The sequence below is a fragment of the Lemur catta genome, chromosome 2 (genome assembly GCF_020740605.2).
Source record: "Lemur catta isolate mLemCat1 chromosome 2, mLemCat1.pri, whole genome shotgun sequence".
NCBI classification, from domain to species: domain Eukaryota; kingdom Metazoa; phylum Chordata; class Mammalia; order Primates; family Lemuridae; genus Lemur; species Lemur catta.
The window spans coordinates 134,294,747-134,320,187 of record NC_059129.1 but is presented as its reverse complement, the minus strand read 5'-3'; the positions used below and the strand labels follow the sequence as shown (position 1 = coordinate 134,320,187).

At 42.5% G+C, this 25,441-nt stretch overlaps 1 protein-coding gene across 2 annotated transcripts; it reads left to right on the top strand.

Moving 5' to 3' along the window:
• The first annotated feature begins 1,669 nt into the window (after positions 1 to 1,669).
• Positions 1,670 to 25,003, top strand: ZBTB2 (zinc finger and BTB domain containing 2). 2 transcript variants are annotated; one of them, XM_045544574.1, is made up of 3 exons: positions 1,670 to 1,938; positions 16,529 to 16,713; positions 22,206 to 25,003. In XM_045544574.1, the coding sequence occupies exons 2-3, from the start codon at positions 16,541 to 16,543 to the stop codon at positions 23,575 to 23,577; spliced, it is 1,545 nt and encodes a 514-aa protein (XP_045400530.1). In that variant the 5' UTR covers positions 1,670 to 1,938; positions 16,529 to 16,540; the 3' UTR covers positions 23,578 to 25,003. The 2 variants fall into 2 exon arrangements, with proteins under 2 accessions (XP_045400530.1, XP_045400529.1); XM_045544573.1 differs by lacking the exon at positions 1,670 to 1,938 and adding an exon at positions 2,364 to 2,473.
• Positions 25,004 to 25,441: the final 438 nt, after the last annotated feature.

Sequence of the window (25,441 nt, the reverse complement as noted above, 5' to 3'; positions counted from 1 at the left end):
AGACACACAGGCAAGTTTCTGCCCAAAGGCTTCAGGTCTAGCATTAGTCTTGCCCACTCTTTCTTTTGGTTTTTCTTAATCACTTCACTCTGCACGAGCACTCCATCAGCGCCATAACCTTGAAAGTTTTCAAAGTCCAAAAGAATTAAGAATCTACAGATCTCTAACTATGACTCTCTACAAAACATTCAAAACCATCTAAGCTTCCTAATAAGATGAAACTCTAGAGCCAATCCAAGGAAGCTGGCATGCAAGTCTGAAGGCCAACTTTGATCTTTTAGGGACAGTGCATTGGAATACTGAGATCAGGGTCAGAATTTGGTTTTGGAGGCAGACATTTAACCACTCAACAAGTCATTTATCTAGCTGATCAAAGAATAAGAAAGTTCAAGGCAGGTGTATACTTAATCTATTATTCACTTTTGAGCCACTAAAGTTACACAGCTGCCTATTTTGTCTTTACAGAAAGAATTAGTCATCAGTAGCTGCAGGTATAACTAGATTGCTAAATCAAACTCAGATTTTTAGGAGGGACACTCTGTATATTAAACTGTCTTAAGATAGTATGCTTGCCTTAAATGACTTGTAAACTATGTGGTAAACATTTTGCTAGGGTCTGGCAGTGTACACATCGGACAATCAAGGAACTGACAGCCAGGTTAGCATGCTTTAAAACCAAAGAGTAACTTGGAAACTGCTGCCTCCATTTCCTTATGAATCAAGCCACATCCTTTCTTAAGTCTTCAAAATCCTAAATATGTAAAATAAAGAAATCATTAAATTCCAGTCCTCAAAGGACTAAACTGTACTTCCAAAGAAAATAAATAAATGCTAGCAAAATGGCAACAACAAAAAAGTAAACCTTAAAATGTTAAGAATAACCATCAGGAAATTCTAACTCCCCTGCCATTGTCACGTTTCAGGGTCTCCCTGATAAAAAATTTTCTGGACCTCTAAATCTAACAGAATAGCCAACTCTGGAATCTACCTCAAAGACCAAAACTTAACAGGAGAGTAAACTGTTAAGTAACAAACATGCTTTACAGACTGATTTTGAGGGGACCAAAGCTTCAAAAACTATAACCCAATTACTGAAATAACCATGAAATTCAGTCCTAACAAGCACATCTCACATCCATTCAAGTAGGCTGTAAGGAAGCACCTCTTCCTCCATAAATAGCACATACAGGCATCTCTACCTCAGTATGACTTTCAATTACCGTTGGTGATAAAAAGGTATTTGGTGGTTTACAGTATCTCCCAGGTTCTAAAGTCCACTTCATTTTAAGTCCCAAGATTGTAACTTAAACTAATACGGGAAGTCAAGGGGCAATGATACAGGCCTAGAGATGTCAAGCAGAAGCTAGCAGAAGGATCCGAGCAGTAGTTCTCCAACCTTACCCCGAGCATCTCAAGGATTTGTCCTACCTAAACACTCTATGTAAACAAGGGGCTTGTGACTCAGCCTCCAGCCCCAATAGGTGGAGAGAAGTTTCCTCGTCTCGGCTGCACATGGTCTGCAGAAGTTTGGCTGGAGCTGAGAGCTGAGCCTGGGTGGGAGCGGCCGTGTAGTGCTGCAGGCGGCGGCGGTGGCGGCGGCGGCAGAGCAGCAGGAGGCGGAGGCGGGAGGGGGGAGGGGAGCGGCTGGGGGGGCGGAGGGGGCTCTTGCCGCCACTGCTCCCTCGCCGCCTCTCCCCCCCGGCGGGAGCCGCTCTCAGCCTCTTTGCACTAGTCGCTCCGCTCTCTCGGTCATGTGACCTTAACGTAACCGGACAGGAAAAGCCCCGCCGCCGCCGCCGCCGCGCCGGAGACACCGACCGCGGCGGCAGCAGCAGCAGCAGCAGCGAGAAGCAGAGGCGGCGGCGGGGAGGACAGCACAGCCAGGGCTGCCCAGCGGCGCCTCCTCCACACCCCCCGCCGCAGCAGCACCGGCGACAGGTAAGCGCGCACCGCCTCCGCCTCCCGGGGCCGGTGCCCACGTGCCACCCCCGGCCCGGGCTCCGGGAAGGCGGAGGGGGGGGCGGGGGCCACCGGAGCTCGCAAACGGTTCCGGCAGCGGCGGTGGCAACAAAGAAGACGAATGACCCCCGTCCCAGGGCTCCGGGTTAAGGCAGGCGGAGGGCCCGGGCCACACGGGGAGCAGGTTCTGGGAAGCGAGGGCAGGGGCGCCCCGCGGGGGCGGTGGCGGCTGCGCCTGGCGCCGGGCTCTGGCCGCCTGACAAAACCATCCCCCGGAGCCAGGCGGCGGCGAGTCGGCGGCGGCTCCATCCGGGGTTTTGCGGGAGGGGGAGGGGACGGAAGCCGAGAGGGCGGGCGGCGGATCGGAGGAGGGAGGGAGGAAGGGGAGGGGGGCGATTCGCGTTCCGTTCCCCGTGGCCGGTCCCTCCCTTCCCGCTGCCACCGCAAAGAGCGTCCCGAGCGGCGGCGGCCGGTGAGCGTCCAGCGCTGGAGCCCCGAGAGGCGGGCTCGTCAGGTGCGTAATCCTTCCGACGCCTCGTCGCCGCCTCCTGCTGCTGCCGCCGCTGCTGCTTCGGCGGCAAGGCCGCGAGCTGCGGAAGTGGGTTTGGGGGAGGGGAGGGAGGGAGAGGGGGAGGGGAGGGATCCGGTCCGACCGGAGCAGGCCCGGCCTCTCTGGCGCTTCTCCCAGCTGCAGCGGCTCCTACAGCTGCTGCCGCTACTGCTGCGGCTCCGCCTCCCCGCTCGCGGGCGGGGGCGCGCACGCGCGCTTCCGGCCTCCTCGGGTCTCGCGCTGTCTCCGGCTCTCGCGCGCGCTCATCCCCTTTCCTTGTCTGGGCCACCCCCCGCCCCCGGCGCCGGGCTGTTGCGCCGGCCGGGGCGTTGCGCACGGCGTAGGCGTCGGCATTGTGTTAAACTCCGCGGGACTTGGGGCGAGCGCGCGCGCGCACGCGGAACTGAGGGAAGCGGCGAGCGTGCGGCGCGGCCAGAGTGCGTCGCCCTCCCCTTTCCCCAGCCCTTCGGAGACGGGGGCGGGGCCGGCGAGACCGGAGGGGCCCCGCGGGCCGGGGCGCCGCGCATCCCGGCCCCGCCTCCGGCCAGGCCCCCGCCCCCTTAGCCGGGGTGGGGCGGGGCGGCCGTTGGGCGGGCGGGGGATGCGCGGGCCTTGCTGGGCGCCGCCCTGCTCGCTCCTCGCTGCGGCTCTGGCCGCGGGTGTGGAGCGCGCTGAGCCGGCGGCGATCTGCGCCTGCGATAAGGCCGGGGCCAGCCCGGAGCTGCGCTGCGGTTTCCGCTGCTTTGCCTCGACCCGCGCGGCCCGGGCTCCGGGAGGGGAAGGTTGGGGGCGCGGAGGCTGCTTCCCGGGGCCGCAGTCGTTTTCTCGGCGTAGCGAAACCCCCAAACCATTAATTTTTAAACAAGGCTGCAAAGAGCGCTAAGCCAGAAACTGCACGGGAAGCAAGGTTTTTGTCGCTTTTAGCTGGTAGTGAATTAGAGAAGCAATAAAGAAAGCAAGGGTAAAGCGCAGGCAAAGTGATCGGGCAGAATGAAAACACAGTTATTGCTACGCCATTTACTGCGAGAACTTCCAACTACTTGAACTCCTAATTATGCCTTAGGGATCCAACCCAGGCTCTTAGCTGCCCCTCCCCACCCGTCTGCATTGTTCATTTGCTCTTTCATCATACAGTGGGCCTACTTAGTGTGTGTCTCGATTCTATTCACTTTTATAGGGTATTGTTTTAGTAAAATAAAGCATACAGAAGTCGGAATTACGGGCTCACACAGAACTCCAGGGTGCTGGGTTTACTTAAACCGGTTGCCCTTGTCCTCCAGTGTAGAGTCTGCTCTGTAGACCATCTGTATTGACCCTGACGGAGCACAGGGGCTGGGCGTACGTATCACTGGCGTTTTAGTGTGGGAGGCCTGGAATTTTAATACAAAATCAGAACTAAGCCATTTAAATTTTCGTTTCTCTGATTCATCACAAACCAAATTAACTGGCAAAGTAAATTTCATTTTGCATTCTGAATGACCTTCTTGGTGTGTGTACAGGATGTCTTCAAACTGTTAAAAGGTAATTTTTAAGAAGATAGTAAATTACCGCTAATACTACATTCTTTTTAACTGGGCATTTCTCATTTGGTAAACTTGTGGTTTATATAAGTTTATTTGCTAGCCAAAGCATTATAGTATCTAAAAGTACAGGAAGTGATGTGCCAGTGGTCAGCAGTGGATGAACCCATTAATGAGCATGGTATATAAAGCACCCCTAAAACTTTGTAGACAGTCCAGCTGCTTGCCATTTTTAAGTCTGTACTTTTATAAAGTAATGTAATATAAAAATTTGTCCACCCCAAACCCCTAAGGAGATACAACTTGTAATCCTGTGATTTCCAGTACCCACTGCACATCCCTGAGTAAGGGGATATGTGCTTTCCCGTTTGAGAATTACAGACAGAGAAGTAAAGAGTGAAGGACCCACCTAAGGCCAATCAATACGGGATTGGCATGGGATCAGCTTCGGTAGAGGTGGGGGCTCTACTAGTTTCTTGGTGCTTCCTCCCTAGACCGAATCACCTTTCCCTGTAGTAACTTTGAAAAGTTGGGCAAGTTGTGTGGTGCCAGAATGTCATGGGGAAGGAAGATTGGAAGAACTGATTTGCTGGAGATATTTACCATAAATTTCCAAATGTACCTGGCAAAAGGTCATTTATCACTTTTCCTATTCTCTTATGCTCTTTGGGTCTCCAAACATGACCCTGAAAACCTAAAAGGGAATTGAAAATTTTAATTTTCTTGAATAAAAAAAATTGTAAACATTCTAAGCATTAGACTGAGAACATTTTTAAAACCTTTTTTGTGCTCAAATAGGTTATAATTTTTATTAGCAAATTAAACTGTTAAAAAATGTTATTTTGAATGGATAGTAAATAAGATTCGGCATTTTCACACTGGGGATGCAGTTGTGAAGATGTGGAATCAGTAGCCACGGTACATTTATCAAGAATTGGAAGTTCAAGACATTTAGGACCATTTTTTATGGTATAGAGGTCAAGTTAGCGGCCGGTATTTATGCTCAAACACATAATCCCCAGTTCACATGCAGGAGGTATGCATCATATGATTCTGATTGTCACTTCGAGAAAGCTCAGTGTGCAAAGATGGAAATTTGTATAGCACTTTTATGTATCTGCCTAAGTACTTAGAAAAACTATTTTTTCTTTGCGAGAGGTTTTAGTATACTGTTTGTTTAATAGTTGCCTCCTAAATTCTGCACCAAGTAAGGCTGAGCATCAGAATCATCTGAAAAAATGATTTCAAAGTGTGCATGTTCTCCTGCACCAGGCTAGTCATTTAGATTGTCTGAGTCCCCAAAGTGATTCTGAACAGTGGTTGGTTAAGATGTGGTGTACTCTACAGACCGCTGTGAATCCCCAGGATCCTTTCAGAATTACATAAGATCAAAACTATTGTCATAGTAATACTAAGATATTATTGGCGTTTTTCACTGTTGGCAAAATGTGTTGACATTAGGAAGATCTACTTAACACAGTGAGCTGATATTTTCCAAATGACCAGTGGATGATGTTAATATCATGCATGGGTAAAAGCCATTGAAGTGCATAGACCAGTGAACTTTGCTGTAATTGAGTAGGCAGGTCTATCCATTGATGTAGTGTTAGATCACACAACTAACCTTTAAGAAACTACCACTTGTCAAGTTTTGGCATAATATCAAAGAAAAATAACCACAGTTGCCTGAAAAGGCTATTAAATTTGTACTTCTCCTTTTTCCAACTATGTAGGTGAGGCTGGATTTTATTAAATACTCCAGCAAAACAAATACCACAACAGAGTAAATTGAGAAGCAGAGTAAATGCAGAACGCAGTTGTCTTCTATGAAAGAGAATTGCAAAAATATAAAAAGGGGCCACTTCATTGTTTTGTTGTTTCTGAAAATAGTTTTTCATAAAAATGTGCTATTTATGTTAACATGTAATGGGTTTATTGTTTTCAATTGAATTAATAAATGTTTTTTAATTTCTCAGTTTTAATTCTAATATGGTAAATATCAATAGTTAAAATCCATACAAACATATAACTGGTAACCACAGTCATTTTAAAGAGTGTAAAGAAGTACTAACACCAAAAATCTTGAGAATTTTTGCTCTAAAATATTGAAATATATTATTCAGTTGAGACTGAGTTAAACACATTTGGAACACAAGTATGGCGTGCCTTGAGCTAGACCTGTAGGTGATTACATTTTCCTCAGATTGATTTTACAAATCATCATATGGCATATAAAAAAGGAAAACACTTGCTACTTGGTGGGTTATTAGAAGCAGATAAAGTTTTTAATTTTGCTGTGCGTGATCATATGTAGGTTTTCTTAAAGTTTATTGTAGTATGATGCCTTTAGAATTATCACTTTAATATCAACTGTTTATTAGCCATAAATCTCTGTCTTACTTGTACCTGGCACCTAAAAAGTCCCTGAATTGCCTCCTTATGGCCCCTAACTTACATTTGGAAACTAAAAACTAATTTAAATGTTAACATAGGGAAAATGAAATTGAAAAGACAAATCTTTTATAAATACAATGCTTTCCAATGTGAACATAAGTGCTATTAGTTAGTTTATGCCCCTCCTTTTTTTAATTACTATGGGAGAGGGTTGACTAAAGAAATGTTAAGTACTGATCTGTCATCACAACTAAATAAGATGCATTTCCTACCTTCGAAATACAGTTTTAAAATATATTAAAATTCAAATGACCAGCCTGATTCAGGTTTACTTCATGGACCCTCCCATATTAATTATTAATAATATTAATTGAAAAAGCAGTTTTTCATCCTGGTAAGTGGTATAAACTACTGGAAAGAATCAATCTTACTTGTGGGTAATGCTGCTTCTATTACTGTAATGTCCCGTGCATTACAGTATTCATTTATGCTTCACTTAAATAAAATCGAGAACTTCAGAGGACCCTTTTAGTGCTCTTGAAATGGGTAGTCTAAGTGCTGTTTAGTGTCTTAGAAGAGCTATTATCTTTAAAAAGGGTATCATCAATTCCCAAAAGCTGTTTTGGTCTCCTGTTCTTATACTGAAAGTGAAGGGAGAACTTAGGTTGTCAAAATAGAACATGGTTATGTGTCCCATTCAGCTGCACCTCCAAAAGATGAGTAACCTGCTTAAGGATCAGCCGGTTTGTGCTCCATGGTGGAAACTGAAAGCACTTGCCAGCTAGGTAGTCACTGTCCCCTTATCAATGTGGGAAATGGTGGTGAGGATAAAAACCAAAGCATTAAATAATCTAAAAGGTCATTTATACTTGGTTTCGGAAAGTGTTTTTTATATCAACGTGAATATGTCTTGCAGTCTCTGAATTTACTTAAGGAAAAAACCTTGTACACATATATACATAAAGGAGGCATTCTTAAAAACCTGCTTGTAATAAAAGAACTGCTTTCTCGCTCCATTACTACTTTTTTTTTTCAGTTCCTCTCTGCTCACTATTCTAATTTAGGAAAGACAAACAATTTTTTTTTATTTTAAGTTCCATTTGCAGCCTTTAAATGGTTGAGGATTTTATATAGGTCTCCAGTTCCATGTCTGATATCATCTAGGATCAATAAGAACTTTCAGGAATGCTCTATAGAGCAAGGTAGTGGAGAGGAGACAGCATGAACTATATGCCCAGAAGACAAAAGTTTCAATCCTGACTCTTATTTTGTTGACAGTTTTAACCTCTCTGAAGGACACTGTAGTGATTTAAGATTAGGAACAGGGCTTCTGGAATTAGATACACCTGGCTTCTGTGGAGGCTCTCAGATGTAAATCACAGTCCGGACTTAGGAGCTCTAGACTGACATAACCAGCATATACTCTTCATCTCTGCTTGGGTGTCTCAAAAGTGTCTCAAACCCAACGTGTCTGAACCGAATATCTTGCCCTTCCCCACCAAATGGGGTTTTTGCCCTGGTTGTGTTCCCTCCTGGTGGAGAGCACCACAGTCTATCCAGTTATATAAGTAAGAAGTCTAAGGGGCATCTCAGACACTTTGATCCGACCCACCAACCAGGTCTGTTGATTTTTATCTTCTAAATATCTTTAAAATCCTGCCCATTTCTTTCTGTCTTCATCACCACTGCCTAGCCCATCATCTCTCTTGTAGACCACTAGCAGATCTCCTATCTGGACTGATTAGATCATCTGATTGAGTCATCCTGCTTAAAATCCCCTTGGGTGGCTTCCTGTTGCTTTTAAATATGGACCAAAATCCTTAACATGACCTCAGTCTGCAGCCTGAGTCTCTTGCCTCATTCTTCTCAAGGTCTTTACCCTTCAGGGTTATTGTAAACTATAAATCACTATTCAGAACTTAATTGTTAACATGAACAAACACAAGGTGACATTTTTAAATTGAAACATTCTTCCAAAATATAGCAGGCATTAAATTGATGAGACGTTTTTAGATCAATCTAGGAGAACAAGAATCTGAGCTTCTACTCCCATCACCCAGCCAGTCTTCTCTCCAAATCTAGTTATTAATTTACTTAACAAATATGAAACACTAGGCAATATGCTAGGCACATGGCATAAAGCAGTAAATGATAAAGAAGACTCAGTATCCCTTCCAGAAAGCATCAGGCCGACACACGTGAACTGGCTCGTTCACAGATGCTCGGAGGCCAAGAAAGCCTCTTGATCCTGAGGGTCAGGGACAAGTGTGTGTCAATGGTCCCTCCCTCTGCAAGAAGCACAGTCAAAGGTCCAAAGCAGAGGTTCTGCGCCCTGTTCCAGCGTGCCCTCTCCTGACTGCTATGAGTGGAGATCAGGTTGTTAGAGGCTCAGCCTTCAGAGTGCAGTCTCTGAGCAGTGACTGGGCAGACTGTGCGGAGTCAAGTGATGCCCTGGGTGTTCAGGACCTTCTGGAAAGAGAAACTGCTGCTCCTCGGCTTATCTTGGTTCATCCAGAAGTTCCAAAGTGAGTAAAATAACATCATTTTGTCTCATTGTCAGCATACTCAGATGAAACTGGATTTTTGATAATGCTTGGATTTCAGAACAAGCTGGACGAACACTTGATGATCCCTCCCTGAAGGTCACCAAACTGACAATCATATATCAAGAGAATAATTAGACACAATTTAATGTCATAAAGTAAAATTTTATGTTGTAACTCTTTTGCATTAGAAAAAAATTATTTTTCCATATGCAGTCATATGCAGTGGAAGACTGCATATACAACAGAGGTCCCTTAAGATTATTGTATTTTTACAACACCTTTTCTATATTTCAATTTGTTTAGATACACAGATACTTCCCGTTGTGTTACAGTTGCCTCCAGTAACGTGCTGTTCAGGTTTGTAGCCTCTGAGCAATAGACCATCCCCTGTAGCTTAGACGTGTAGTAGGCTCACCACGTAGATTTGCAGAAGTGCATTCTATGATGTTCACACAACACCAAATCACCTAATGAGACATTTCTCAGAATGTATCCCTGTCGTTAAGCAACGCATGACTATACTGAATATAGTGCCACCAGTCCTTCCTCTGGGAGGATATACTGACATTGTGTCCTTTCTACCCATTTATGTGTTTTAAAAAAAAATCCCTACTGGGTTTGTGAATTTTTTATGTCTTTCCTTGCAAAATAAAGAGGGGGCAACACTCTGTTGGACTCCCCAATTTAGAGAGTTGTTTGTTTTTAGTAAGTCTGTGAAATCAAGAAGTTGGAAAAGCATTAGCTTTAGGTTAGCACCAGAGTATGTCGTGCAGAGTCAGCAGTGGTTAGACAGTGCTGCAGATGGTAAGCAGAATGAGAATATCAGATTTGCCCTTTGGAAAGATCATTCTGACTGTTGCTTGGGGGGTGGGTTGAGGAGGCCAGAACTGGAGACGGATTGATGGCATGGGGGTGGCTGATTGATGAGAGGAGTAAGAGAAATGGAGGCCTGAAAATGAATTGAAATTTCTGGCTTGGTCAAAGGGTGGGTGATGGTGCTGCCACTGAGCCGGGAGTATAAAAGGAACAGGTTTGCATCCTGGTTTTTATTGTCCTTTTGGGGAAATGGCAGCAATAGGGAGGATTTGAGTTCACTTTTACCTAGATCGAGTTTGGGGTTCCTGTGGGACAGCCAAATAGAAGTGGAGATCACCAAAAGAGGCTGCAGAATGAGAAGTGGGCTGTGAACCAGACGCAGAGGAGAGCAGAGGAGAACCAGCGAGAGAACTCCTTGATGGAGATTAAAATAGAATAGCCCCTGGTGAGCTGAAAACCAGAGAGCAGTGGCCCGGAAGCCAGAAAATTTATCAAAGCAGGATGAAGAGCACACAATGCCGGAGAGAAGTTGAGTAGTAAGCTGCTGAGTCCCTACAGCCAGGGAGCAGAGGTCTTCTTGACCTTGGCGAGCCATTCCCGGGCGTGAGGGGCAGGAGCCCGCCTGGAGGTGGGAAGAGCACCAGACCCTTCCACAGAGAAGGGGCAGCTCAGCCCGCACAGCAGTTGGGCAAGTTAAGCCTCATGGAAATGACCATGATAGGGACTGTGATGAGAGGAGAGGAAAGATTTAGGAAGGGGCAGTGCTGTTGCTGGGCCGGGCTGGGTAGGGCTGCCTGAGATCCTCTTGTGCTGGAATCCGCCAGGGTACCTCCTCCACCCTCTCACCTGTTTCATCAGGATAATTCACATATGGAAAAGTCTAGGGGGGTTGTTTTTGTTTTTCTCTCTGAGAAAGGTTTTTTTTTTTTTTTTTCGGTTTCCAAATAAGATTTTTTTTCAAGTTGATCTGTGTGAATTTTTCCCCCATGTGAATTTTGAACATGCGAATCATTCTCTTTATTTTTCCTCTTTTCCATTTGGTTTCTTTACTTCACTGAGAGTCATGCACATGTGTTCTTCCCTCTATATTTGATGACTTATGTTCAGTGTGGTTCCTAGTCTAGGAGATGATCCTAAATTGAGATCCTAAAATAACTAGTAGACCCCCTTATAAAAGAAACAGTCAGCATTTTTATCATGGCTTCATGCTTATGGTCTGAATAGAATACTTATGGTAGTCTGTTTATGGAGAGAAGGAGCCGTATGTTTTGCTATATCAAAGGAGATAGTATATTAATATATCCATTCATATAAAAACCAAAAACCCCAAAATCCTCCTATAAAATATTGATAAATTTAATGATATTAAAACAAAATTATATATGCCAAAATCGCTGTAAACAAAATCAAAAGAAAGCAAGAAAATGACTAGCAAAATATGTGACGCAGGGCTCATTCTCCTTATATTCTCCTTATATATTCTCCTTCAATTCAAAGGGTTGTATTGATGGATAAGAAAAAGGCAAACTAAATCTAGTAGAAAACTGGGCAAAACTCAGGAAGAGATACTAGAGGAAATATGTGGGTCAATAAATGTAAAAATGTGTTTCACTTTGTCGTGAAATTCATAGAAAGTGAAAAAGTGATATTGGCAAAGATTTTTTTAAAAAGTGGTAATACCCAGTATTGACCAGAGTGTGGGGAGATGGGTTGGGGTGGGATGGTTGGAAAATTTTCACGTTTTGTGTGTTCATATTTGAATCTTTTATAACAAGTATATGTACTTAAAAGTAGCTGTAAAAATAATATTTCTTATTTATTCAAAACAGATACACACTTCCATGTAGTATGTTCTGACAAATCAAATGAACCCCAATTTAAATCCCACGTGTTGAATCCACTGTTTTTATAATCTTGGGCAAGCTACCTACCCTCTCTAAGCCTGTTTCCTGATTAATAAAATGTGGGTAGCAATACCTCAAACATCTCAAATAAGTTAGTGGGACATTAAATGGATAGCATATGGAAATGAATGGTTAATAGTAGCACTCCATAAATAACAATCATTCTCGTCCTTCTCATCAAGGGATAAACAGTATTGTGTTATTGCACTTGAAGCTACTGTGGATGATACCTAAAGCTGTGGGACCTCAAGCTTCCTAAACAAATAGGTGCGCACAATCGAGTCAGAGGATATGCCAGGGCAGCACATCGCAGTTGGGTCTCAGAGGACGCAGACAGAGAAAGGCAGCTTAGCAAGATGGAAAAGGAAGTATTCTGGCACTTTACAGAGAACAGCCTTGAAGACAAGCTTCTAAGTTATGTCTGGTTAGAGGAGGTTACGAGGAGGTCAGATTAGAGTGATGTTCCTCTGTAATCCTGGTTACTTTGCAACCTGGCAGCATCTCTGGCTTTCATTATGAACCCTAAGCCTTATCTGTGCCTCCCCTTCCTAACATACACAGAAAGCATGGGGGAACTGAGTCACTGATCCATACTAGCAGTTTTCACTTTCACATAAGACATCAATCTGGGTCTTTTATTTATTCATTTATTTATTTATTTATTATTTTGAGACTGAGTCTCACTCTGTCACCCCTGCCAGAATGCAGTGGTGTCATCACAGCTCACTGCAACCTCAAACTGCTGGGTTCAAGTGATCCTCCTGCCTCAGCCTCCTGAGTAGCTAGGACTGCAGGTGTGCACCACCATGCCTGGCTAATTTTTTTCTGTTTTTTGTAGAGCTGGGGTCTCACTCTTGGTCAGGCTGGTCTCAAAGTCCTGACCTCAAGTGATCTTCCTGCCTTGTCCTCCCAGAGTGCTAGGATTACAGGCATGAGCCACCATGCCCAGCCCTCAATATAGGTCTTTATAGCCACATTACTTGCAAAATTGGATGACTCTCCTGTGTCTCATACTTAAGTATGGCTCTTGGTGGAAAACATGAAATTTGACATCCTGGATTCTTACTTTGTGACCTGACCAGTTTCTTGAAGTATTATTCCAGTCCATTCATTTATTTGAAGGCACACTTGGTCCAGCACCTGCTGATTAAGAATTACTGTGGGACTGCTTTGGGTTTGTTTTTGTTTTTGTTTTGTCTTTTAGCTTATTGATAATACATTCTCCACAGTAGCTTCTCTAACTCTGAAGTTAAGCATAGTTATCCCTTTTTTTTAATTTAGTCAATTAATTAATGTGTAGTAGGTTTGAGATCATTATAGATTCACATGCAGTTGTGAGAAATAATACAGAGAGATCCCGTATGCCCTTTCCCAGTTCCCCCAATGGAAATACCTTGCAGGACTATAGTTTCACAACCAGGATATTGGCATTGATCCAGTCAGCTGCAGAAAGAACGTGTCTGTCACCACGAGGATCCTGCATGTTGTCCTTCTATGGACACACCCCAGTGCCCACACCCCACAACTACTAATCTAGTCTCCATTTCTATAATTTTCAAAAGTATTATATCAAGGTAGTCATACAGTCTGTAACCTTTTGGGATTGGCTTTTTCACTGAGCATAATTCACCTAAGTTGTATCAGTAGGTTGTTTCTTCTTATGGCTGAGTAGTTTTCCATGGTATGGATTTTCCACGGTGTGTTTTTTTAACTATTTAAACACTGAAGGATACCTGGCTGTATCTAGTTTTTTACCGTTAGTAATTAATCTGCTGTGGACATTTTGCTGTGGACACACAGGTTTTGTGTGAACATAAGTTTTCATTTCTCTGGGATAAACTTCCAGGAATGCAATTGCTGGATCATATGGTAGTTGCATGTTTAGTTTTTTAAGAATCTGCCGTTTTCCAGAATGGCTGTATCATTTTACATTCCCATTCCCACCAGCAGTGTATGAGTGATTCAGTTTCTCCACATTCTTACCAGCATTTAGTGTTGTGATTGTTTTTTATTTTAGCCATCCTGATTAGGTGTGTAGTGATGTTGTGGTTGTAATTTGCTTTTCCCTACTGGCTAATTATGTTGAACATCTTTTCGTGTGTTTATTTACCATCTGTATATCCTCTTTGGTAAAATGTCTCTTCAAGTCTATTGTACATTTTCTAATTTGATTGTTTTTTCACTGTTGAGTTTTGAGAATTCTTTATATATTCCAGATACTAGTCCTTTGTTGAAGGACTCATTGAAAAGGTTTTCAAATGTTTTGTCCTAGTCTTTACCATGTGTTTCCATCCTCTTAACAAGGTCTTTCACAGAGCAAAAGTTTTTAATTTTGATGAAGTCCAGTTTATCCATTTCTTCTTTTATAGGTTTTGTATTTGATGTCAAGTGTAAAAACTCTTTGACTAGTGAAAGGATGGAAAGCTCACTAGGTGCTCACACCACTGGTGGAGAAAGATTTTGCACGCAGATATTAGGATATAAAGTAGCAAAAAGTTAATTGTTTCCAAGAAAGAGAGAGAGAGAGAAAAAAAAACAGAAAAGGAGGGAGTGACCATGGCACATGGAGGAAGGAGGGGAAGTGTTGGGCCCCAAGGAAAATTTGCTTGGAATTTTTAAAGGGTAAAAAATGGCTTTTTTCCCCCTCTGCTTCAGCAGACTGATAACAGAAGCGGCTGTGAAGCTGTTGCAGGTGCTGTTTATTTTTTCCTTTCTCTGTGAGGCTGGCTTATCTGAGTCCTTGAAAATGTTTTTCTAGCAGAAACTGAGACAGAGAGCTGGAGTGGGGAGTTCATATCCCTGCTGTCTGCTTAGGGCTCTGCAAGGCTGAGAAAACGAAACTTAGAGATAACGAGTTAGGCCACAGGTGTTTTAATTAAACAAAACAAAGTGGGTAGTTGTGCCTGAGTTTTCTTTTTTAAGGGGCAATTATGTGCTGTGAGTTTATATTCCTTACTTTCTGTTAGATAGTTTAATGTCCATTATCCATTTTGAGTTAGTTAATTTTTATATAAGCTATGAGACATAGGTCAAGGTTTTTTTTTCTACAGAAGTCCAGTTGATCAAGCACCATTTGTTGAAAAGATCATTCTTCCTCCACTGAATTGCTTTTGTGCTTATGTCAGTAATCAATTGTGCACATCTATGTGGGTCTACTTCTGGGTTCTCCATTTTGTTCCATTGATTTGCACGTCTGTCCCTCTGCCAATACCATCCAGTCTTGAATGCTGTTGCAATATAATACATCTTGAAGTTGGGTAGACTGATTCCGTGCACCTTATTATTCTTTTTTTTTTTAAATTGTTTTGGCTATTCTTGTTCTTTTGCCTTTACATATACATTTTTAGAATAATTTTGTCTGTACCTACAAAAAAAAAAATCTTCCTGGGATCTTAATAGGAAACGTGTCAAACATATGTGTATCAATTTGGGGAAAATTGATATCTTTCCCTTGTTGAGTCTTCCTGTTCATAAACATAGTATATCTGTCCATTTATTGAGATCTTTTATTTTATTTCATTGAGTTTTTAACATACGAGTCTTGCATATGTTTTATAGATTTACTCCTATGTATTTCATTTTTTGAGTGATTATAAATGGTATTATACTTGTAATGTCAGTGTCCATGTGTTCCTTGCTGGTATATAGAATTATGGTTGAATTTTTTTTTTTTTTTTGTATGTTTATGAACTTGCCAAAGTTCTTTGTTAGTTCTAGGAGTTTTTATAGCTTTTTTGGGACTTTCTGTGTTATAATCATGTCATCTGCAAATAGGGAAAATTTTATTTTTTCCTTTTTCGACTGTATGCCTTTTATTTCCTTTCTTGCTTTATTTCACTAGCTAGTACTTCTAGTACTATGTTAAATAGTGAGAGCAAACATCTTTGCCTTGTTGCCAATCTTAGGGAGAAAGCATTCACCGTTTCTCAGCATTAAGTATAATGTTAAATATAATGTTGATTTATGTGTAATGGGCTTTTACAAATGCTGTTTGTGGGAAAGGAGCAGTCTAGTGATTTGAAAAACCAGGCAATACCAGGCAGCTTCTCTACTATAAATAGATTCAGGCTGGAGTGCTTTGCTGAGTCAAGTGTGAGTAATAAAAATCATAGAATTTGAAATCAGATCATTTAGATTTAAATTTTGATTCCCTCACCTTCCAGCTAGAAGGCCTGGGGCAAGTTATTTTCGCCTCCCAAAGCCCATTTCCTCCTCCACAAAACAGGAGGCAGAGCACCAGTCCCACTTCCTCACTCTGCTAGTGTTGAGCGTTGAAGGGGATAATGGGTGCATCAGCTATTACATCACTGGCCAGTGCACCCTGTGGGAGCTGGCAGATTCCCCTAAACTGAGCAAGATTTTCACCCTGCTCTGCTGTGACCCCACCCCTAGCACCTTAATTATCTCTTTCTATAGAAGTTTTGACAAATTCTGATGCATCATTAGAAAATCTGCATTTGAGATCTTAAACTAAAGGACTAAATGACCCAGGAATATTTGCTGTCTCCAGGACATACTATGCCTGCTTGAGGGCAGACTACCTGAGTTCATTTCCTGGTCTTTGCACTTGCCATCTGTGTGAGCTTGGGCAAATCACAGAACTCCCTAATTTACCCTAAATGATGTCATCTGTTTAAAAAAAAAAAGAGAGAGCAATGACAGAACTACTTCAGAGGATTGTTATGAAGACTAAATGTTAATTTATGTAACATTTTTAGCAATGCCTGACACATTAGCTGTGATGACATGTTAGCTATGATCATTACTGTTAGTGACTATAAAGGACACATACTTATTTGTGATTCACCTTTCTTAAAAATAAAATTGTTTGCTTTGCAGATTTTTAAAAAAATGGATTTGGCCAACCATGGACTTATTCTACTGCAACAGTTAAACGCTCAGCGAGAGTTTGGTTTCCTGTGTGACTGCACGGTTGCAATCGGCGATGTGTACTTCAAGGCACACAAATCAGTTCTTGCTTCATTCTCCAATTACTTTAAGATGTTGTTTGTCCATCAGACCAGGTAACTAATGTGGTTGCTAATAACCTAATGACTATAGACTTCGTGTCCCTTGCCCTCATCAAGACCACAGGTCTCTACCTGTCCCTAGGTTCCTAGGTACCGAGTTCCCTTGTCACCGCACTTGACCCCTACCCTTCTTGGTTACTTATGCTTTCAGTAGCACTTGAGAATCCAGACCTGCTAGCTCCACACAGCCCCCCCACCCCCAAATATCCTTGCTGGGTGTCACCTGCACAATCAGGATCAGTAGAATTGGGTTAATTACAAAGCCAGCCACATGACCTCAGTGGACCCTTCCTTCAGTAATCTTTTCTGAACTCCTTATCAAAGCGTTTTCTCTCCTCCGGCCCCAGTCTTCTAAGTATCCCCTGACTTTCAACATTTATTCTTGTCTCCTACTCTAATGAGAAGCTTGAGGCATGAATTCCTCTAGTTTGCCTCTTTTCTGTCTTAAAATGTCCCTATCATATCTTTGCTCAGTTTTTTCCTTCCCATCTCTCCTATCTTATTGAAAAGGGGCTCTCAGGAAGACGATCTTCGTCCCTCCACCATGCTCCCAGATCTTACCCCTCAATTTTTATTCTGTACTTTTTGTTTTATACTTTTCATGCTCCCCACCTCCCGAGGCTATGAGGGATCAGGACATCCTCGACATTGCTATTGACTTGAGTTATGGTGCTGTTTCTCCTTCATTCTTTTATGAAAGTCCTTAAAAGGATACTCGAGGTCTTCGCCTGCGCTAGCCTCATCCCACACTCTTCCTATCCGTCTGCACTGTGGTTTCCACCCCATCACTCTACTGAAATCCTTTCTCAAAGGTCACCCCTCCCCAAAACCACTGCACTTGTTTCAGTCTCTAGCATCCTGTCTTCAGCATTTGCTGCTGATTTCTTCCTTCTTAAGTGGTTGTCATCTGCGTTTTTATAGCTGAATACCCCTTGTTTTTCTGCCCTCTAAACCTGGGATTTCTGTGAGTTTTGTCTTGTGCACTCTGCCACAGTTGCTTGTCCTTTTCCTAGATCTTGCCTCTACTGGAAACTCCAGTTTATAGCCCTGGCCTTGATCTTTCTGTCTCCAGAACTCTAGTCCCAAGGCCCTGGGCTGCCTGCTGGGCATTTGGAGTTGAATATCTCCTTTTATCTCACTGAAGATGTCTAAAACTGAATTAAGTCTCTTCCTAAAGTCCTTCCTGACATGCCTATTTTCTTATCTTCAAGTAACCTAAGCTTAAAAATCTCTTTCAAATCACATCTTATCAGTTCCCAAATCATGTTTTCTTCAAATCACATTTGTCCTTTCCTTCCCTTTCTCATTTCCATTATGCAATCATTCATTTCCCACATTACTGTCAGATTAGTATTTCTAAAGAGTGCTTTGATTGTGGCGTGTCTTTGATGAGGAACCTACTAGATTGGGTTATTCCTTTGATCAGAAACCTAGAGGATGCCCATTACATGTCAAAATAATGCACAGGCTCCTTATTCTGTCGTCCAAGGCCCCACAGGCCTGAGCCTAACCACCTTCCAGCCTAATCTCAGGCTGGGCCCCTCTGGGACACCCCACCCCTCATCTGCACTTGACATGACCTGCTTTCATGGTTTGGGCTCACCCGAACTACATTTTGCTGGTGTTCTGCCCACTCCCTAAGTCCCAGCTCATATGTCACCTCTCCCATGACCCCTCCCCAGTCAAGTGAACCAAAATGATCACAAGTGATCTCTCAGGGTCACAGCAGGGTAAATATGCCCCTTTATAAGAGCTACACATTCTCCCTATGTTATTTTTATTTGTGTAATTACCTCCCCACCTCATTCGTAAGTTTCTTGAGGGCAGGGACTGGGCTTTAGAAATCTCTGTGAACACCAAAATATAGCTGAAGTATTTGCACGTAATAGAATAGCCACTTGACTAATGTCTGGGGGAGCAGAAGGGACCACAACAGACTAATGGAGGAGGGGGCTCCCCTTGTAACCCCAAGGATGCCCCCTTAACTTCATTGTGCTAGAGACTTGCTGCCTAGTGGGGGCTTTGTACTTGATGTTTTCAACACAGTGAACTGGATTATCTTGAAAAGGAGACAGTTTTAATTTGGAGGAGTCAAATAATACAATGTACTGGGTTTTAATTAGATGCAAGAAACTTAAGTATGGGGCAGTAAATAATTGCCTTTCTAACAAGGGAATGTAATATTTAAGTAGTAGAAGGTCCCAAGTGTAAGCAATAATGTGTTACTACACCAGAGGTGACACATGCCTGGTGGCCGGCCTTGCTTCCACATGCAGATTGCAGAATTCTAGCTCATCAAGGCAGGGCAAACACAGGGCACGGATCAGGGACATGCTTTTAAACCAGCACCTCGTGTGTGAGGCACTGTCACCTGCCACCTGGCTTCTCAGAGACTGAGAACTGAGAATACAATCAGAATTTTTTCAAGTTGAGCTCAGAGAATGTCTATGTCTTTGGATAGCACTAGATGACTGTATCTTATGTTTCAGTTTAAATTGCAGAGGACTGCAGACTTTGAGCTCTCAATAATAAAACTACTGAGGGACAGGCCTTTCTAAGTACAGCCTTCTGATGATGATAACATTATCTAAAAGTCCTTATTTTTAAAGTTCTTTAAGCCTATCTTTTATTTGAAATTTCTAGTGAAGGAAAAATTGAAAATGGAAATTACTATGAAAGTTTATACAGAAGGGCTTATAGCTGTACTAAAACTATAGTCATCTTTCTCCTATATAAAAGAGTTACGTCAAACAGATTATCTGCAAATCAAACCACTTAGATGTGATTTTATTGTAGGCAACTTTGTCCTTCCCAGAGGACTGGGAAATGACCAAAGTCCGGCCCATAGCGAGCTGAGTGACTGAGAGGTCAAGTTGCTGTGAGTAAAACAGTCCAGGGTGGAGATGGCTGAATTGCAGCAGAAGGAACTTTAAACATTCCACCATTTTTAAAGTGTGTGTGTATATGTGTGCACATGTGCTTCTGCTTTAAGAAAAGAATTTGTAAGTAAACAAATCGAAATAAATCTGTGTCTGGAGCCCTCCCTGGGCCTTGGAACCCCTGGCTGTAAAACCCAGGGGTGTGCCGCTTTCCGTTCCCTGGCAGCTCCCCAGCGTGCCCTTGGAGTTCCTCTCCCTGTGGGCAGAGCTGCAGTGTGGGCCCAGGGTTCCGTCCGTCCTTTGCCATCAGAGACTGTGCAAATTTGAGAGGTGTACAGTCGAGCTGCCTATCTAACAACCAATGAGAAAAAATTACAACACTTACACCAAAGTTTTTCTGGAAAGGGACTCTGCTGGGTGGTATCTTCCTTGAATGCCAACCAGCAAAGCCCCTCTTTGGATTTCTGCCCTTGCCCTTTTTTGGGGGAAGGGGAGTCAGGCAAGGGGACCCCCTAACTTTATCCCATCCCTCACCCTGCAGGAATGTTCCATCCTGCTGAACAAAAGGTGCCTGATAGTCTGCAGGTCATTTGCATCTCTGAAGGCCTGTGGCTTCCCTGCCTCTAGGCTAGGCCTGATCCTGGAAAAGTTCCCCTTAGTCTTGTATTCACTTGGGAGCTGATTGTTTACATTGGTAAAGTCTTCACCACACTTAAACCCTGAAGCTTTAAGTATTGAATTTCCCCAGAGCATCTAAATATGGTATAGTATGCATTCAGTATTGTTGGGACTTATCTTGTGCTTAAAGAGAAGATCACCTGTATTTGCATTCCTGTTTAAAGGGATATAAAAGGACTCCAAATAAAAATATGAATGATCTGTGTGTCTGTTTTTAAAGAAAATAGTCACATATACTCTTCCCTTTATACTGTCAAAGAGATGCTAGTTTTTATGCTTGATTTTTATTTTTTGACTCCATACTTTGTAGTCAAAACAATTGAGTTATTTGTACACAGTCTTCTTGAAATATGCACACATTGATAGCAATACAGTAATTATAGAAATCTGTTGTCACAAATTGCTGTTAAAGTCACTTTTTAATTTGTTTTAAATAGAATAAAATGTTAGATTTAGAATAGCACGGTATGCTGTTAATAATTTTAGCATATTGAAAACATTTGTTAATAAAGCAAACATCAGCCAGGCGCGGTGGCTCACGCCTGTAATTCTAGCACTCTGGGAGGTCGAGGCGGGAGGATTGAGCTTGAGCTCAGGAGTTCCAGACCAGCCTGAGCAAGAGCAAGACCCCATCTCTACTAAAAATAGAAAGAAATCAGCCAAACAACTAAAAATAGAAAAAACTAGCCAGGCATGGTGGCGCATGCCTGTAGTACCAGCTACTTGGGAGGCTGAGGCAGGAGGATCACTTGAGCCCAGGAGTCTGAGGTTGCTGTGAGCTAGGCTGATGCCGTGGCACTCTAGCCTGGGCAACAGAGCAAGACTCTGTCTCAAAAAAAATAAATAAAAATAAAAATAAAACAAACATCATTGCTAAAAGAGCCAAAGAAAATTACAGTCCCAAGAAATGGTATATAAAAAATGGACTGGGTGCAGTAGCTCATGCCTGTAATCCCAGCAGGAGGGTCCCTTGAGGCCAGGAGTTGAGATCAGCTTAGGCAACATAGAGAGACCTTGTTTTAAAAAAAATTAAAAATAGGAAAAAAAATGATTATAAATTCTAAAGGCATTCAAGGAAGCTGTCTTTGAAGCTGAAAATTCATTGTAGGATATATTCATTCAGTTGTTGATAACTATATCTCATGATATATAGATACATATCTGATTAATTTCTAATGATGCAATAGAATTTCAGTCATTATTGACAGTTTGGGAAGAGTTCTTGGGGACCTCTTCATTATTACTGCTTGATCAGGATGATGTTTCTGAAATGATGCAAACAGTAGAGTCTAAAAGTGAGGAAATCAACAGTACCATCAACTGCTTAGTTGTCTCATTTAAATCACTTTAATTTTGGGGAACCTCTGTTTATCTGTCAAATGGCAATAATCAAACCTACCTTACCTACCACACAGGATTGTTTCAATGCTCTGAAGGATTTTGGTGTGGTAGCTTTGGAGTTAGGCAGATCTAGGTTCAAATCTCAATTCTACCACTTACCAACTGCGTGATATATTGAACAAGGTATTAACTCCTCTAAGCTTCAACCCTTTTCTGTAAAAGGAGAATTAATGGCAATCAAGTGAGAAAGAATCCCTGCAAAGCCCAGCAGCAGTGCTGATGCTGATGATTACATTTGATAAGAAACTCCTGGAGTTCTATATAAAATATAATATAATACGTAATATTTAATTTGACATTAGATAGCTAGGAGAAGAACTGCGTTAAGAGTCTACAGGTTATATCACATTGGCTTAATATGAACTTTTGACTATTCCATCCCACTTCATGAAACTTAATAACAGTCAGAAATGGGAAATACTTGTTTCATTTATTTTTAAGTGTGTATTTTTTTCCTTAAGGCTTTGTGTTATCATTTGAGACCTAGATTGGCATCTATTTACAGATTTTTTTACTTGTTTCTTTCAGTGAGTGTGTCCGTTTGAAACCATCTGATATACAGCCCGATATTTTCAGCTATCTCTTACATTTGATGTACACTGGGAAGATGGCGCCTCAGCTGATCGACCCTGTTCGATTAGAACAGGGGATCAAGTTTCTGCACGCATACCCGCTGATCCAGGAGGCCAGCCTCGCCAGCCAAGGAGCCTTTGCTCATCCCGACCAAGTCTTCCCTCTGGCTTCTTCACTGTATGGCATTCAGATTGCAGATCATCAATTGAGACAAGCCACCAAGGTTGCTTCAGCACCTGAAAAACTGGGGCGGGAGCCAAGGCCACAGCCCTCCAGAATGAGCCAGGAACCAGTGCCAGAGGCCTCTCAGCTCTCCCAGCTGACTTCGAATCTGGCCCAGGTGAATCGGACAAATATGACTCCCTCAGACCCCCTGCAGACCTCACTGTCTCCAGAACTCGTTTCCACTCCTGTTCCTCCCCCTCCTCCCGGGGAGGAGACCAACCTGGAAGCCTCTTCCTCTGACGAACAGCCTGCATCCCTCACGATAGCCCACGTCAAGCCGAGCATCATGAAGAGGAACGGAAGCTTTCCAAAGTACTATGCTTGCCACCTGTGTGGACGGCGCTTCACCCTCCGGAGTAGCTTGCGTGAACACCTCCAGATTCACACAGGGGTCCCTTTCACATCCAGCCAACAGGGAGAAAGCCGGGTGCCCCTGTCTCTCTGTAGCAATGCCGCTGACCTTGGGAAAGATGCCATGGAAGTGCCTGAAGCTGGGATGATAAGTGACAGTGAGCTGCAGCACATCTCAGATTCTCCAATCATCGATGGACAGCAGCAGTCGGAAACCCCACCCCCCTCAGACATCGCTGACATTGACAACTTGGAGCAGGCCGACCAGGAGAGGGAGGTGAAGAGGCGGAAGTACGAGTGCACAATATGTGGACGCAAATTTATCCAGAAAAGCCACTGGAGGGAGCACATGTACATACACACTGGCAAGCCTTTCAAATGCAGCACTTGTGACAAGAGCTTTTGCAGGGCCAACCAGGCTGCCCGCCACGTGTGCCTCAACCAGAGCATCGACACATACACCATGGTGGACAAACAGACTCTGGAACTCTGCACGTTCGAGGAAGGTAGTCAGATGGACAACATGCTGGTACAAACCAACAAACCCTACAAATGCAACTTGTGTGACAAAACATTCTCAACGCCCAATGAGGTTGTTAAACATTCATGCCAAAACCAGAACTCAGACGTTTTTGCCCTAGACGAAGGGCGATCCATTCTCCTGGGCAGTGGGGACTCAGAAGTAACGGAACCTGACCACCCAGTGTTAGCTTCCATCAAAAAGGAACAGGAAACTGTATTATTAGACTGAATGTTACTTATCTTTTTAAAAAACTGTCATTTTTACAAAGACTATTGTCCTTCCCGTCTCCCAATTCAGAACTGTAGTTCTCCGTGGCATGATACAAACAGGTCCCTGTTCCCTTCTCCTCTTCCCCTCCTCCCCACCCCAGCCCCACCTCTATAAAGGCTTTGTGCATTATAAACCTGGAATGTATCTACTTTAATTCAGGGGATATTGGAAAGGTAATGGTCAGTAGTACTTATAAACTCAAATAGAGTTTGAGAAGTTTTAGATTATTTCAAAGCATACTTGGAACTAATGAAGGGTATATAACAAAACAACTAGAATGCAATTTGGTGAGCTAAAATTATGACTTTCCCTGGGTAATAAGTCTTCCTTCTCAGAAAAATATTGTCAGAAAATACAGCATGCTTCTTAGAGATAGTGCTGGGCTCTGTACTATGCAAAAATCCAGAAGGTGTGGGGAAACTTTAAACCCAAAAAAAAGTTATTAGTATTTATCCTGCAGGTGTCTTGTTTCAGAATGCATCCTTTGAGATTATGTCCAATTAAGAAAAATCATTAGTTAAGAAATCTACTTCAACAAAACACAAAAGAAAAAAAGTAATAATGTGATGGCAATCTTAATTTTTGGATAAAACAAGCTATGAGTTTGTTTGTAAGAGAAAACTTTGTGGGTACTTGCTATAAACAGGCGCATTAATGCACATGCCTTATCTAATTGCTGGCTTATTTCCAAGTTGAACAACAACAAAATGCTGTATTTTAGTTTCTGACAAATGTGTTGTTTGTTTTAAAAATCAGATTTGAAGGTACTATTCTATAAATTGTCTTTCTGGATAGACAATGACATGCCATTCTCTAGCAGTTGCCAGTAATAATTGGTTTTCGCACCATCCGGCTTCTTTTAAATCAGTGTGTACACCACAGGGAAAAGGATATGGGAATATGCATCTTACGGGGGAAGTTGTGAACAGAAGATGTAGTAACTTTAATAACTTAAAAAGTCAATGCTAACAGTTTACTGGCAACATTAATTGAAGCATCAAAAATGGCAAAGAGAAATCAGGGCAAAAAATCTAATTGCTATTTGGGAAAAAAACTTGACTTTGGCGTTTATTTTCTAGGTTTTTTTTTTTTGGTTGGTTTTTTTTTTTTTTTTTTTTTTGCCTGAAATTTTCTCCATTGGCCTGAATGTAAAATTGTAAAAATTGTCCATTAATCCTCCCTTAGGCCAATAAAAGGGTGGTACAAAATAGGAGCCAGAAATAAGGACTGAGGAGAAAGGGAAGGGGAGAATAGTTAATAGCTATACTCTATGTACACGTTAAAAACTGAATATCCTGTCATCCTATTTCATGTATAGTTGAGTTCTCGGATTTGTAAGTTTTTATACATCCTTTCATTGAATAAATGTTTAATTAAATGAGTACATGATTTTATCTCTGTGTATTTGTCCACCCAAAGAAATACAGGAAGGGGAAGTATGGGGGATTCATTTTCTTGCTATACCCCGTCTTCCTGGCTGCAGAACTTTAGGCACTTTCCCTAATGTGAGTGGCATTTTCCACATTTGTAAAATGAAGATGTTTATAACCACATTGGGTCATCAGATTGTGAGAATCAAATGAGTGAACGCTCTGTGAAGATACTGTGAACAAAGTTTGACCAGGAATGCCTCTAGAGATCATCTTACCCAAATTTCTTTTACCAGGAACAAATGGGAGGCCAAGAGATGTTTGCCTAAAAATGACACAAATTCAAAGTGCGATATAAACCTTGATTATTAAATATTGAGTGGTTTCCACTGGTGTCATCTTTTTTAAAAAACTAGATTCACATCTCCCAACTTAAATGAGAGCCTTGTGCG

Excerpts from the sequence above, each read along its gene's own strand:
- ZBTB2 (XM_045544574.1), top strand. The coding sequence starts at position 16,541 with ATGGATTTGGCCAACCATGGACTTATTCTACTGCAACAGTTAAACGCT. Across the intron at positions 16,714-22,205 it reads TTGTTTGTCCATCAGACCAG|TGAGTGTGTCCGTTTGAAAC; the intron begins GTAACTAATGTG and ends TGTTTCTTTCAG.